Source organism: Ixodes scapularis, unplaced genomic scaffold (genome assembly GCF_016920785.2).
Source record: "Ixodes scapularis isolate PalLabHiFi unplaced genomic scaffold, ASM1692078v2 PGA_scaffold1__304_contigs__length_218370807, whole genome shotgun sequence".
Lineage (NCBI taxonomy): Eukaryota > Metazoa > Arthropoda > Arachnida > Ixodida > Ixodidae > Ixodes > Ixodes scapularis.
The window spans coordinates 85,041,498-85,055,118 of NW_024609846.1; the positions used below are offsets into that span (position 1 = coordinate 85,041,498).

General features: G+C 47.2%; 1 protein-coding gene across 2 annotated transcripts in view; it reads right to left on the reverse strand.

Annotated features, from left to right (window-relative positions):
- Positions 1–258: 258 nt before the first annotated feature.
- The window catches only part of LOC8030172 (EEF1AKMT4-ECE2 readthrough transcript protein), an 85,488-nt gene continuing 72,125 nt past the window's right edge, over positions 259–13,621 (reverse strand). The window contains exons 13-18 of one of the 2 annotated variants that reach the window (XM_042290826.1): positions 13,325–13,392; positions 8,733–8,851; positions 7,964–8,029; positions 7,312–7,398; positions 5,260–5,336; positions 259–3,911 (exon numbers count right to left, since the gene is read on the reverse strand). In XM_042290826.1, coding sequence (XP_042146760.1) covers positions 3,809–3,911; positions 5,260–5,336; positions 7,312–7,398; positions 7,964–8,029; positions 8,733–8,851; positions 13,325–13,392 — 520 coding nt within the window. In that variant the 3' untranslated portion in view covers positions 259–3,808. Of the gene's footprint in view, positions 3,912–5,259; positions 5,337–7,311; positions 7,399–7,929; positions 8,030–8,732; positions 8,852–13,324; positions 13,393–13,621 lie in introns of both variants that reach the window. The other variant, XM_042290825.1, reaches the window with a different exon arrangement.

Consider the following 13,621-nt stretch of genomic DNA (forward strand, 5'->3'; position numbering starts at 1 on the left):
GCGCGGAGCGACCTGGACCGGCTGGTTCCCGGTTTTCCCGCTTGGCGGCGTCCGTTTTGCTGGAGTCGCGATATCGCACTTGAGGACGATGTTGTTGCGGTGGTCATTCCTGCATTTTTCTTGACCACAACAGTGTTAGTGGGCCATCCACCTTACCTATATCCCAAGAGGTTGTGCCAGCTTCTTTCAGGATCTACCAAAGGATGCAACAAAGATGAACGTAGGTAAAGAACAAAAAAATGGAACGGAATCCTTTTGTGCGAGTCGAAAAGTCATTTTTTTTTATTCTCCATCGGCGTACAAGCATACATTGGTTTTATGAGAGATGAAGTTGGAATGCATTTGTACAAAATATGTCCTTGATCCTACCCAACACAAAACCGTCCAACAGAAACGACCTATAAAATGCAACCCGAACTGGACACATTCTAAAGAAGCAAACAACGAACAGACAAACCAAGTTGTGTGTAAATACATAGCAACCGTGAGTGGTACCTTAGTATTTTACAAAGAATGCGCTAGACCATGTCGGGCTTGCTGATGAGGAAGAACTAAGTTACGCATGGTTCTGTGCAAGAAGTGGCCTTCTGCCTACATCTGCACTTCTAAGGTGCCACTCTGTAAAAGTTCTTCACATTTATCGACAAAAAGCTCGAGTTTGACGAGGCTATAGAAGAAATATCGCAGAACTGTCGCACGCAACTTGACTGATTTATAGACTGTACTATTATTCTGAAATTCAGCGTTAAGCCTGTAGGTGGAATTGGCCATATTAGTATGCAAGCTAGTGTTGGCAACCATTATAATTGGTTCTGCTTGTCACCACTTCTACCTGGGCCGGTTTTTAGATGCTCCGCAATTTCCTTTCCCCATGAGCTGATGACATCGTACTCTACATCCCATGTTAGCATGCACAATTTTTTGTTTTTAATGAATGCTTTCCCGTTCGCTCCTTTGTGTTGCTTTCACCCCGTACAGGTTTTCCCGCTTGCAGTCAACCTGACCCATGCATCAAACGTATCGTGCTCAACTTCCACAGTTGCCCACTGAGTCATTTTCACATACACTGAAAGGCCCTGCTACAGCTGCGGGCTAGAAAAGTCTATTGTAGCCGGTGCATTCAGAAACGGCAGGGCCTTCGACGCACCTACATACTCCAGCGAAAAGCACAAAGAACATGGCTGCAGACAGAGTATCCGTAGGAACACAGACCCAGGGTCCAGCCCGAATGGCATTGCACTACGCACACACAATCGAGCATCTGCGGCATACTCAGTTTTTGCCGTCCCCTACTTTCAAGATTTTAAGCGCAGGCCCACTGGAACGAAGACTTGAGACTGTTTCATGACAACACTCCAGATGAAACACCCACCGTAAGAAAATTTAAAGAAAAATTTCAATTAATGTTTTTTCACTTCTATTTTGTTGCTGGCTTGCAAGAAGAACTTGCACATCCCCTTTGCCAAGGTGCGTTCCTAGGCAGCGTCGCATGCAATGTTACGAAAGTCCGAGTTCTTGCTTAGTGATTCCGGTACAGTCGGCACAAAGAGAGATTAGTGCAAGGGAGTGATTGCGAGTCCGGGGAAAGGGTGACGCGTGGCGCTACAATTTTACAAACCCACCAGGAGCGAAAAAGCCGAGCATGTCCAATTTTTGTGGCTCAGAAAGGTTCAACACTTTCTGAAGCACCTCTGAACCGCATGTGCTGCACCTTGGGCGTGAGAGTTATGCTTGCTTGCTTCTTGGGAACATATAGATTCATTGTAGTATTTAATTAATATTTTATATTCCCTGGCAGCTTCTAAGACACTCAACTGACAAGACTGACAGATGCCAGTACCCGAAATGCACAATGCCATCGTAATGGGACTTCTGTTATCACCAAAACACGGTGCCAAGCGAGCGCAGTTCCAAGATTTATTACAGCGTCCTTCTAGGAAGAAAGTTTTCCCCAAACAAACCTGTATTGTCATGTAAATTGGTTAAAGAAGAAGAAATGCTTGCAAACTGCAACAAAATTTTAATCAACATCCAGTAAGGGCAACTACAATATATACAACTGAGTACGGCATAAAATTTACCATGTTTTCTTATTCATGTCCTGCAGACCAACGAGAAAAAATCGCCCTCGAATAAAAAGATAATTGCCAAGTGATAACCGTCTGCCAATGTACCCCCCAGATCGAAAAATAGAAATGGTCTAGTCACTCTTGCTCCCGGGAAGTTCGCGACACCAGAGCGCTCCTTGCAACGATCTCACCACTTCAGCCGTCAATCACTTGTTCTATTCTCTTGTTGTGCCGACTGTACCTCCGTGCAACCAATTTGAGACAGCATCAAACAGAATGTGCGTCTCCCAATGGGCGCAATGAGACCCTAGGCGTTGAAACGGGTCTTCCAGTGCAGGGGAAACGATGTACACAAGCAGCTTTCCTGGTGATTTCGGGCTACTGCTGTGGCCTAGTTTGACTGAAAGCTAACAAACACTCACAAAAATGTTCCCATGTTTGGTAACGTGTCCCAGTGGAATGCACAAAACATGTATACGTATAAGGCAGTGTAGAAAACTAATTTCTCTTAACACAAAGTTCTTTCATAAACTCGCTTACCTCAAATAACAAATTCTGAGATTGGAAGACTGGTTTTGGAAAAGAGATCCACACGACTGATGCCACAAACGACGGGCATTTCACACTTTCCAACCACTGCAATTTTAGATGGAGACGCCGACAATGTAGCTGCAGGGGCGAGGCTTCCACACGTCCAAAACAAGGATCATGGTAACCTTCGGGAATACTGAAGAATCTAGCCGTGCCGTTCGAGATCAGTATGGGGACAAACCCTGCCATTTTGAATTGGGACTGGATTTCTGTTTCCGTAAATGAGGCACGGCACCCCCCCCCCCCCCCCCCCCAACAATGCATTTCTGTTCCTGTTTACACAGAAGCGAGTCACTGCTAGTTAGTCTTTGAGCTGCCGCTGCAGGGTCCACCGCTCCATCATTAGGGTAGCTCCTAACCTAGAAACTTTGAGGGTTGCCTCACTCCAACCTCAGATGGGAAGTGCGGCGTGCTGCTCGTCGAAGAAAAAAACTGTCTCGAATGCAGTAATGTCGACAAAAAGAAAAAAGACACATTTTAAAGGCTCTTTTCCTGTGGCTCTCTTTTATACGGGCATCATAAATCTCTTTCTTTCTTGCAACAATTTTTTGCAACAACTCAAATACAGTCAATCACCCGATCATTACAAAATCATACTTACATTTGTTTAAAAAAAAAAGCACATCACTCGAATGCAGCAACATTCTAGGTATCGTCATTATAGCCATTTGCTAACGACTGGTCGTGTGGCAAGTTCACTCTAACTCCGGTGCACCTCCGAAGCAAAGTGCCCCTGCTATCTCTTTATTTCTTGCTGAAGGCTTTGTATTAGTTTCAACGTGTAGCTCGGCACTAAAAACTGCGTTAAAATTAACAGACCAATCGCATCTGCCACCCATCATTAACATCCCCAACAGTGAGCTGCCTTTGATCTGGCACACAACGTGGGCATTTCCCCGTGAAGCCGGCATTGTTGCACGACACTGACCAGCCTCTGGAACTCCACCGAGCGAGGACGATCTTTGAGGGAGATGTCTCGTCCGGCTCGACGAAACTCGAATCACGGTGGAGGCTACGAACTGTCCGAATCAATTGAGCGTACGGTCCTTTTAGTGGTGCACAAGCGTTCGCACGTGCTGCCCCCTGCTGCAATCGCGGCGTTTCGAGTCACCCCTGTGGAGGTGCCGCTCGTTGCCCCGGGGCGGACTTCACCAGGCATAACAGGGTTCCCTGTTGCGCCGCATTTCCGATTCTGCGCTGCACTGGAAGGCGGCTGCAAACTCCGGGACCTGCTGCAGCGTCTGAAGCACCCTGGAAGGACGGACGGTGCACCGCCAGTGGGTGGTGAGACCGGGAGGAGCGCCGCCGCGGTGCCCGAAACGCATCTCCGACTGCCGCGTTTGCTGCAACCTCGTTTGCGGTTCCCCCCTTGTATATATCATCTCATAATCATCATCACTAGACGTGGCACCGCGGGCCTCCATGGTACAGGCTGTCGCCTTTCCGCGGTGCCACGGCTCTCCTGAGCCAATAAAGATTATGATTACGATTACGATTGCCCAACGACGTCACACGTTCGTCGCGTTTTCCTCTGCCGCGATCCTGGTGGTGACGTGGCGGAGGTGGACGCGGCAGATGTGTGTTCTGCTGCAAAGCGCAAGACACATGGACGGCAGAATCGTCCGATTCGACATCCGATTCGACAGTCCAAATGCCGCTCCGAATCGCCGCACGCGACAGTTTGAGACACACACTTCTGACCTTGCATGCGACACAACGATCCGTTCGGCTCTGCCCACGCAAGCACTCCAGCAGAGATCCGCATTCCTATACAGGGCAGATCTCTGGTCCCAGATTGACGGTTCAGCTCGGACGAGCGAAATTAGGAGCTCGTTGTCGCTAGCGCGTGCATTCTTTGCTGAGGCCATCTTTCTCGAATGGGTCAGCGGAATTCACGCGTCCGGCTTCCTGTCGCCCAGGTCAGTCCCTTTTTCTTGCTCATCCTGCCAGACCATAACGCTAGACCCAGTACGTCATCATCACGTTCGCGCTAGCTGTGCTGTCATTGGCTGGATGCTTCCGACAGTCCGTCCGCCGTGCGAAACTATCTGGCACGTCGGACGTTTGCCAGATCGCCGATTTGACGTCTGAAGCGACCAAGCTTTTCGGATCGGACGTCAGATCAGATGAATTTTTCGCGCATGAGTCTCACGCTTTATTCGCTCTCTTGCGTGACGCTTCACGGAAGCTTTGGCAGATGGGAGCCGACGCACTGTGGTGACAGCTACACTGGCATTCACATCTTTTTTTGTCGAAACATCTGCATCGAACTGCCGAGACCATGACAACAAACGGCACGACCCCGTTTGTTGGTAGAGCTATCCGCCATAGGGGTTATGTGTAATCAGCAGAAGAGTCTATCAGGTGATGCTTGCATATGCACTTATTCTTGTTGTATCGTTGCAATGCCCCCCGATGCGGCACTGACGGGGCCGCCGGTCAACGCTCCCGCGATATATTGTAAAAAAAAAGGAAAAAAGGGAGACCTGCACATCCTAACTGAAAGAAACTCGCAAGTTTGTTTAATGTGCATCAAATAATACCGGCAATATCTTCCACATCCTTTCTTGTGACACGAGGAGCTAGTGCCGGTTCTCACCTGAGGCGGTTGGGTGCGGAAGTGCTGGTGACGTTCCAGTTCACCACTCGCTCCTCTCGAATGCTCTCGCACATGGACTGCATTGTAAAAGAAAGACCCTAATCCACAAAGAGGTCACTCACTGGGCTGGAGCACACAGACGTATCTGCAAGCCGGCCTTCCTACAGCTACAGACCGACTTGACGACATTACACCACTTAAACTCTGGATCATATATACTGGGTGTATCAAGGAGTGGCCAGGCTCTTTAAATCGACCACAAAATTTGGTTTCTTAACCTACCGCACTACGACTTTGTGCAGCGTTGCCCACAGATGGTGCATTTGTTTTGTAAAATTTGCAAAGAGCGAACTTACCTCAGGAAAAAGTAAAGAGAGAAAAAGGCTTAGCTCCTATGGAAATGCGGCGAAGCCAAAGGTATTCAAACAATACGGCGCCGTTTCACATGGGAGACAAGAGTTGGCGCAAGCGGTCGCAATGCCAGCTGCGCCAACGAACGAGCATATGGCGATGAAAGCTGGCGTCATTAGCAGACAATCTTTTCGACACGAAAGCGGAGCACGTTCCGCAGGCGGCGACAGTCGCAGAAACAAAAACGGGCGCGGTAACAACAAGGAACTGCAAAGCAGACGACATCGGTACCCCGAAAAAAACAGTCAAAATATCCCAACAAACCATTTTTCTAATCGATTATGTGTCCATTCAATATGTTTTATCAGTAAGGATGATAAAATAATGCATTGGCAACTGATATCAGAAAAGCTCGCGCCGCTTATGAGTTGAAAGGATTGTCTGCTAAAGACTAAAAACAAATACCTCCAACTTGCAGAACAGTACCAACAATTTATAAGGCGTTTCGTCTCCTATTGTCATGCAAGTCAGAGGTATTTGTTTTTAATCATGAATCCCGGCTTTTGGAACATTTCTGCTAAAGACGCCGCTCTCGGCGCCGTATCGTTTGAAGACCTTTGGCTTCGCCGCATTTCCATAGGAGCTATGCCTTTTTCTTTCTATAGTTTTTCTTCAGGTAAGTTTGCTCTTTGCAAATTTTACAAAAAGAATGCACCATCTGTGGGCAACGCTGCACAAAGTCGTAGCGCGATAGGTTAAGAAACCGAATTTTGCGGTCGATTTAAAGAGCCTGGCCACTCCTTGATACACCCAGTAGTATGCCTTTTTAGAAGCACTACGTAATGTACGCTTTCTCCTACCATGCTGCCTCTGCATAAAATTGACCGGAAGAAAGAGAAGAAAAAAACTGCCATGGCTTTGATCACCTTTAGGACTCTCGTGCCAGCAAAAAAGAAAAATCGGTTGGCAATTTAGAGTTCTTTTCTGGACCCCATAAATTTTATCTTTGGCCGCTATAAAAAACTGTTAGTCCTATGTGTATGTTCTGTAATATTCGTGAGCCACACAGATGTTACATTACCCTCGGCTCCTTGATTTGAGCGAATGCCGGCTCTTGCAATTTTGCCTGAATAAAATTTGCAGGGAATATAGCGGGTTTTAATTTGCAAAAAGTTTAATACGGGATCAGTCTTTGCTCACTGCCTTAAACAAAGCGGCCCTCAATTGCGTACGTCAGTAATAGCTACTAAATTAATTGCGCTAAACGTGGCTCACATCTTTGAAAAATCAAGATCATATTTAGAAAAGATAGAAGATTAAAGAAAAGGTCAAGAAAAACAAATCTGGTGGCATGCAAAGGTTTCTACGGCGAAGAGGAAACTGGTGATGCGACACAGAAAAGGTATTTGACAAACAACTTCTGCAGCTGGTTTCCCTTCGGTAATTTTGACAGGACGAAAGACATAGTTTAAATTATGTTTGTTTTTCATTTATTGTTAAAATGCAGTAGAGCCTCGGTGATATGCTCTTGGTTTATACGTTTTCTTAGTTGTTAAGTTTATGAATGCCAGTCCACAGCCAGGTAGGTACATTTTCTTGGATCACCTCTTTTTACTGCGGTCCCCTGAAAAACATTTATCATTACGGTTTTACCCCACATAAACTGCCATTCTTTGGCAAAAATTGCAGGCCTACATTTACCTGAGCGTAGCCAATGAAGAAGAGCTGCTCTGGAGACCAGTCCAGACCGGGCAGCCTCTCCATGCCATCTGCTTTCTCCCTGAATGCCTGCATGCATGGGAGGAGACTCATTCATTCAGAGGCAGCACAACAATGGAAATGCGCAAGTGGCCACATTCCAGGTCGCACCAACCTCTAGCCATCTAAACATCCCCACTGTTCAGCCTCCTGCTGTTTTTTGGCAACAAATTGGAGTGCACGGGAGGCGTGGTCCTTCTAAGAACAGAGCTACAGAGCATGTGTATCGCATATGAGGTGCCGGAGCAGCGTTGGAACATCCGGATTTTTGGCCTAACGTTGGCTCCTAGTGAAATATTTGTGTTCAGACATGTCCCTCAACTAACCGAGCAGATATGCTCACCACAGGTTTGCTTCCAAGCTACCTGTACTCGTGAATCGACGACCGCTGCAAGACTGCTGCGGACAAGAGATAAGCTGGGCTGCTGTCACCAGCCTTTGAAAAAAATATTGAGCCCATAAACTGAGGAGGAAGTGAAAGAAAAAAAGTCTCGGCAGTCCAAGGCTTTGTTGTAGCTTTGCTCGAGCCACACAGAGAAGAGACAGATTCGATTCTTCCGCCTGCTTCGATCGAACCGGCTGACCATCCACTCACCTGGTAGGCTGCCACGAGCCCGGCCACATCCGCCAGGGCTTCTCCGGCAGTCAACTGTCCGTTGATCTGTGCAAGAGAGAAGTGGCTATTCAGCAAACACTCCTCAAAAGGGGGTCCTTTGCACTTAGAGCTTTTGCAGTAAGTGTCTGTAATTTGGGTCACAAGCATGGGGCCAAATGAAAAAACACGTGGAAGTGCACGGTTGATGCAGATGGCATCTTGAAAAAGCCGTGGTTTTGGGCAACCACTCTTGGTGGTATAACAATCTATGGCAAACAGCCTGGAAATATGGAAATACATAATATGGTGTTGCACAGAACGACACATTACGCACTTGGTATTTGACTTACATAAAGCTAACTTCAAAGGACAGAGTATTTCAAAATGCAACCGAGAATTTCGTTGGCTGTAACATATAAATTTATTGAGGCTTCAAGTCCCTTCTGCACTGTCTTAGACTAGGCAAGAAGCCAGTCTTGATGCAAAAAAAGTGGCCACCTGGAACTTAGTGTCATGTGCATTACCCATACTTGCTACTATATTTGCAAAAAAAATAAGATTTCTTATCTTTGCTCCAAAGCCAAATGGTATATTTGCCTGCCAAGGTAAAATATTTTCGAGAGTCTTCCCACCAAAATGTGACAGTTGCTCATTGAGGTAAAACATTTGTGATGTCTTTTCTTGACCACTATGCTTTGATCTTTTGCAAAACGCATCTTGGTTCCAATTTTCTGCGGAAAATACATGCGCATGTTGCACAAGCCCTCACTTTGAGGTCCTTCTCCTTGGACAGGCTCGGGTAGCTTTCGGCCAGGCAGCGCAACTTAGCCTGGTATTCGTTGCGGGTTGTATTGTCTGAAAACACGGGCTGGGATCCCATGTCCATTCCTGCATGAAAAAAAGGTGCTGTGACACGTGCGTATAAGGCAAGCAAGCTATGCGGAGAGCAAGTCATCTGCTTCTTCACAGGGGTTGCGGTGACGTCAGAATGACGAGGAGTTCTGATTGGCTTTGATTGGAAGGATAGTGGGTAACCAAGGCAAGATGCCTTGAGGTCTAACCACTATTTGTTTCTATCGGCCAATAGCTCGGCATTCTGACACCATTGCAACCCCTGTGCAAGAAAGCAGACAAACTTGCGCACTGAATTGCTCGACGTGCACAGCCGTGACATCACCATACGACTAAAGTTCAACAAGCAAAATAAAGATACTACTATAAACAAACCAGTTGGAGATGCACAGTATGGCAGATACAGTGGTACTAACATCCAAAACAAAAGCCTGTGTTTGTGAGCCTAGAAAGCGGTACTTAAAGGGCAACTCCACTCAAAAAGTCGACCCTATCTAAATGACTGATATCGCTTTAGGAGGTCAAAATACGGTCATACCCAAAATATCACGTCAAACCGACGCCGCGTTACCGATTAAAACCAATATTAAAAATGTTCTCCCGGCTCGGTTAGCGGCCCGAAAGCGGGTGAGCAACGCTGGCACCGGGTGAGCTAGTGAAGCAACAATGGGCAATGACGTAGGTCTGGTCCTACGCTCTCGTACGGACGCCGCGAACGCTTCGTTTCCCGTGGCATTCTGCGATTCTGCTGACGGCACGAGGTGTTTACCACATTATCCTGTGTTTTCCTATTTTTATTAGCGTCCAGGCAGTTCCTTTAACTCCAGCATTGCTTCCGCGACAGCGAGGAAGAGAGCAAAGCGGTGCTGCTCGCTCACGCGCACGTCGTGGAGCCGGAGAGACTTGCCGGGCTCGCGTTGGGCAATGTCGAGCACGACTTGTAGTGCTGTGGGTTGCACCAACAAACCGGTGCGCAACCCGGAGCTGCGGTTCCACCAGTTCCCAAGAGACCGGAAGAGGCACAAGGTGTGGGTCGGTGCCGTTCGCCGGATAGACTTCGGAAGACCGTTGACTCCGAGCTCCAACGCGAAGCTCTGCTCCCAGCACTTTACGTCAGACACCTACACACGGGATCTGCGGCTGCTGACTGTTGCGGGTTTCTCCACGAAACATACGTCTTTGAAGAACGATGCGGTGCCGTCGCTGTTGGCGTACCGCCCGCCGGCTGCTCCAGCACGATCGGCGGTACGCAGCAGGTCGCGGCTGATCTAACTAGCGTGCACATAAAGGCACCTTGGCTTCAACAACTTGGACCACTTGTGGATACATCTGTCCATCTATCTCCCATTATTTCGTTTTCTCTCGGTCCGCGAGCAAGAAACAAATACAGTCACGCTGCGCCGGCACCGACCGCGCGTCATATTTCTAGCAGTCGGATTCGCTTTTACACACTAAAACTTACTACGTTTGGTGCATCTTAACAAAGTGAAGCGGTAAAAAAAGAAAATGTGCATCTAACTTTCTGTTTTGAAACGCCACGTGCGACTGAGCCGACATTGTCGGTGCGTCGGCGCGTCGGCTCAGAAGCGTGTAGCGAAACGACGACGCGCCACTAGTATCAGTGTTGCCAAGCTGCTTCAGTCTGTAGTTTCGGTTTCGCCGTGCCGCCGGGACGATACTTGGATTCGCGATATCTACAAAACTATACACACTACCGAAAAACAAATTATATGTCGTGATTCAGGGTCGCCGGCTTCGACTAAACAGATCATAAACCAAAAATTGTAAAAATGGAGTGGAGTTGCCCTTTAAACACACTAGGACTAAATGTAATGTGATCTACACAACTCTGAAAACTAGGGTTGTGTGAATATTCGAAATTTCGAATAGTAGTTCCGAATAATGCACTATTCGATCTTCGCTTTGAGAAGAACTGCATTATTCGCGTTTTTCGAAGTGTTGATTGCGGCGGGTTTGCCCCGTTGAGTGCGCTTCTTACCAAACACCGGTGCGCTGCGGAGAAGCAATACCCGCGGAAGCAAGCTCCGCGGGTGTCGCTTCTCTGCATTACATCGGTGCTCGGTAAGAAGCGCACTCAACGGAGTAACCGGCCACGATAAACACTTGTATGAATATCGTAATTGCGTGCTTGGAAGAAAAGCATACATTTAAAGCGGGATGGTGCACCCGTGCCGACTGTATTTGAAAATAAATGGAAACTTTGTGAATGTGTATATCTACATTGTAGTAAAAGTTTCAAAATTAAACTGTTATGCAAGAGTACACTATGTTAGGCAGAGATGCCCTTACAACCTGCATTCATCATGTGCGATTCATTCTTTTTTAACTCGAGATTAAAGAAAGGATATTTTATAGAGCAAGATTTGTAAATTCACTCAATTGGGTATAGTTGACCATTTTTAAAGGATTCGTTTTAATGTCAAATCCGTCGTTTACTTGCCATCCCAAGACAACAGACCTTCTGAGGTTACAGTTCATAAATTAAATAGATTAACCTTAGCTCATAAATGAACACGTGGAACAACCTTCACAGGTTTAGCTGGGTTTTTGTCTAAGCATTATGCAATGGTAGTGAATGCACCTAAAGACGCGCCAAAATAACAGGACAAGGAAGTAGACAGACAAGAGCGCTCTGTCTACTTCCTTGTCCTTGTGTTTTTTGGCACTTTTAGGTGATTATGAACCAACTGGCCCAAATTGCTACTTTAGTGATAGTGAAAGGCGTGGAAAAACCATTCGATATTCGAATTGAAAATATTCGGCCAAAACCACTATTTGCTTCGAATTCGCTTCAAACTCAAAATCCACTATTAGCACAAGACTACTGAAAACTCAAAATTAAGGTGTCCGGTCATTTCTCTGCAGATTCTAAAGTCCAGTAAGCAGTGAGTTTCCAAGCCAGAAGGCATGTGTGTGACTAACTGAGGATGGGTGTCATTCTCCATCATGTTGATTTTGGTGCAGCTATACTCGACGCCCTTGGAGGACTGATCGTAGGTTTCCAGTGGGAACCATGCATGCTGTCTCATAGAGTTCTTCAGACTGGCAAGTTACAAACTCGAAAACAATGATGCACGCAACAAAACAAAAACTCATTCGTCGACGACAATCTGGAAACATCTATACCCTTCGGAACCAACTAACCTTCACGTTCATGAGACAGCAACTTCCTCTGCTCAATAATGATAAAGTTGCCGAGTTGATAACACCGTGCCGGAGTGACCCGGCAGTCAGCTGAGGAATTTACTCGTTTTCATTTGTTTTTTTGCATATCTTCCTTTCTTTCTAGCTGGTTGCCATGTCAGTGCATGGAACCTGACTGTCGTAACACAACGGCACAAGTTTGTCAACCAATGATGGACACCGCTTCCCTGCACAATGCCCTCCTGCCGCCTGACTCAGTGTCGGCAAAGTGCACACCGACTTATTTGTGAAAATGAAGCTGCGGCGTAACATGCAGCTCTAACTAAACGGCGCATGTTTCTAGCGAGAAAGTAAGCTACATGCTCGACTATACTTGGTGTCAACTATTTCATGCTACACTGTCGAGGCAAGCATGGCTTCTGCAGTAATCCAACGCCGTCGAAGCTATGTGCACAAGCGCGGGGCTTCGTTTGGCGTCTCAGGGCCTGTTCACACACTTGCAACCGAGTACGACCAAGAGAGAACACATTGGCACCCTGGCACCATCTATGCAGTGACCCTGGAACTACATTTCACAAGAGCAAAGGTTTTGCGGGATTTCCGAGGTCAAATGTGTGAAATACCTATAAGAAAGGCTCGTTTATGACATTGACTAAAGTTTTTCGAGCCAAGAAAGAATAATGCGCGAGAAAAATAGAAAATATGCTGGACTGCCAAGTTTACACTGCTACTCAATAGATGACTCCAGTGTGGTCTCTCATTGTGAGAGGTTTTAAGGAACCCAGTTCTAAGAGATCGCAAGAGTGTGAATGGGCCTTCATTCACGTGAGAGAACGTGGGAGCGAGACACGGGACGAAACCACACTCTCTCGATGCAGTGCAAGGCTGAAGCGCAATGGAAGCTACGCCGGCCTCGAAAATGTAGCACAAAATACTAGTTGATGTAAATGTAGAGTATGCGGAGAGCAAGTCGTCTGCTTCTTGTGCAGGAGTTGCGGTGACATCAAAACGACGCCGAGCTCCGATTGGCTTTGACTGAAAAGATAGTGGGTAGACCTCAATGCTAGGTGCCTTGAGGTCTACCCACCATTATTTTTAATCAGCCAACAAGAGCTCGGCATTTTAACATCGTCGCAACCCCTCTGCAAGAAGCAGATAAACTTGCGCTCCACATAGACTACAGGTAAAAGCATCGCATGAAACTTGACAGTAACTTTGAGGGTATTCGCCATGGCAGCGTGGTTTGTTTTGAAGTGGGTTGTGTTATGCGCTGTTTCGTTTCCATTCACAACAGAAGCTTTGTGACAAAACTGACAGCGTGTCAAACGGGTCGATCGAGTTTACCTGTCCTGTCCATGGTCTTGAACATGAGACTCCCCACGAGGCTGCCAAATGATCCGTACTGGAGAGCTCTGGAAGAGAGACACTTGGACTGAGTCAAATGGAGTCGGCGGCGGCGCGATGAGCGCTACTCCGCTCGGCTGCGAGTCTGTCCCGCTTTGTTCCGAGCCAAGCGAGAGCTGCGAGGGGAGGGAGGGGGATGGCCGACTGCTCTCTCGAAGCATGTCAGTGCACGTAATCACTAGGCACATATGGAGCTCAGGATTTGCCAACAGCCCCCTAAAATGTTGTCGTCCAAAT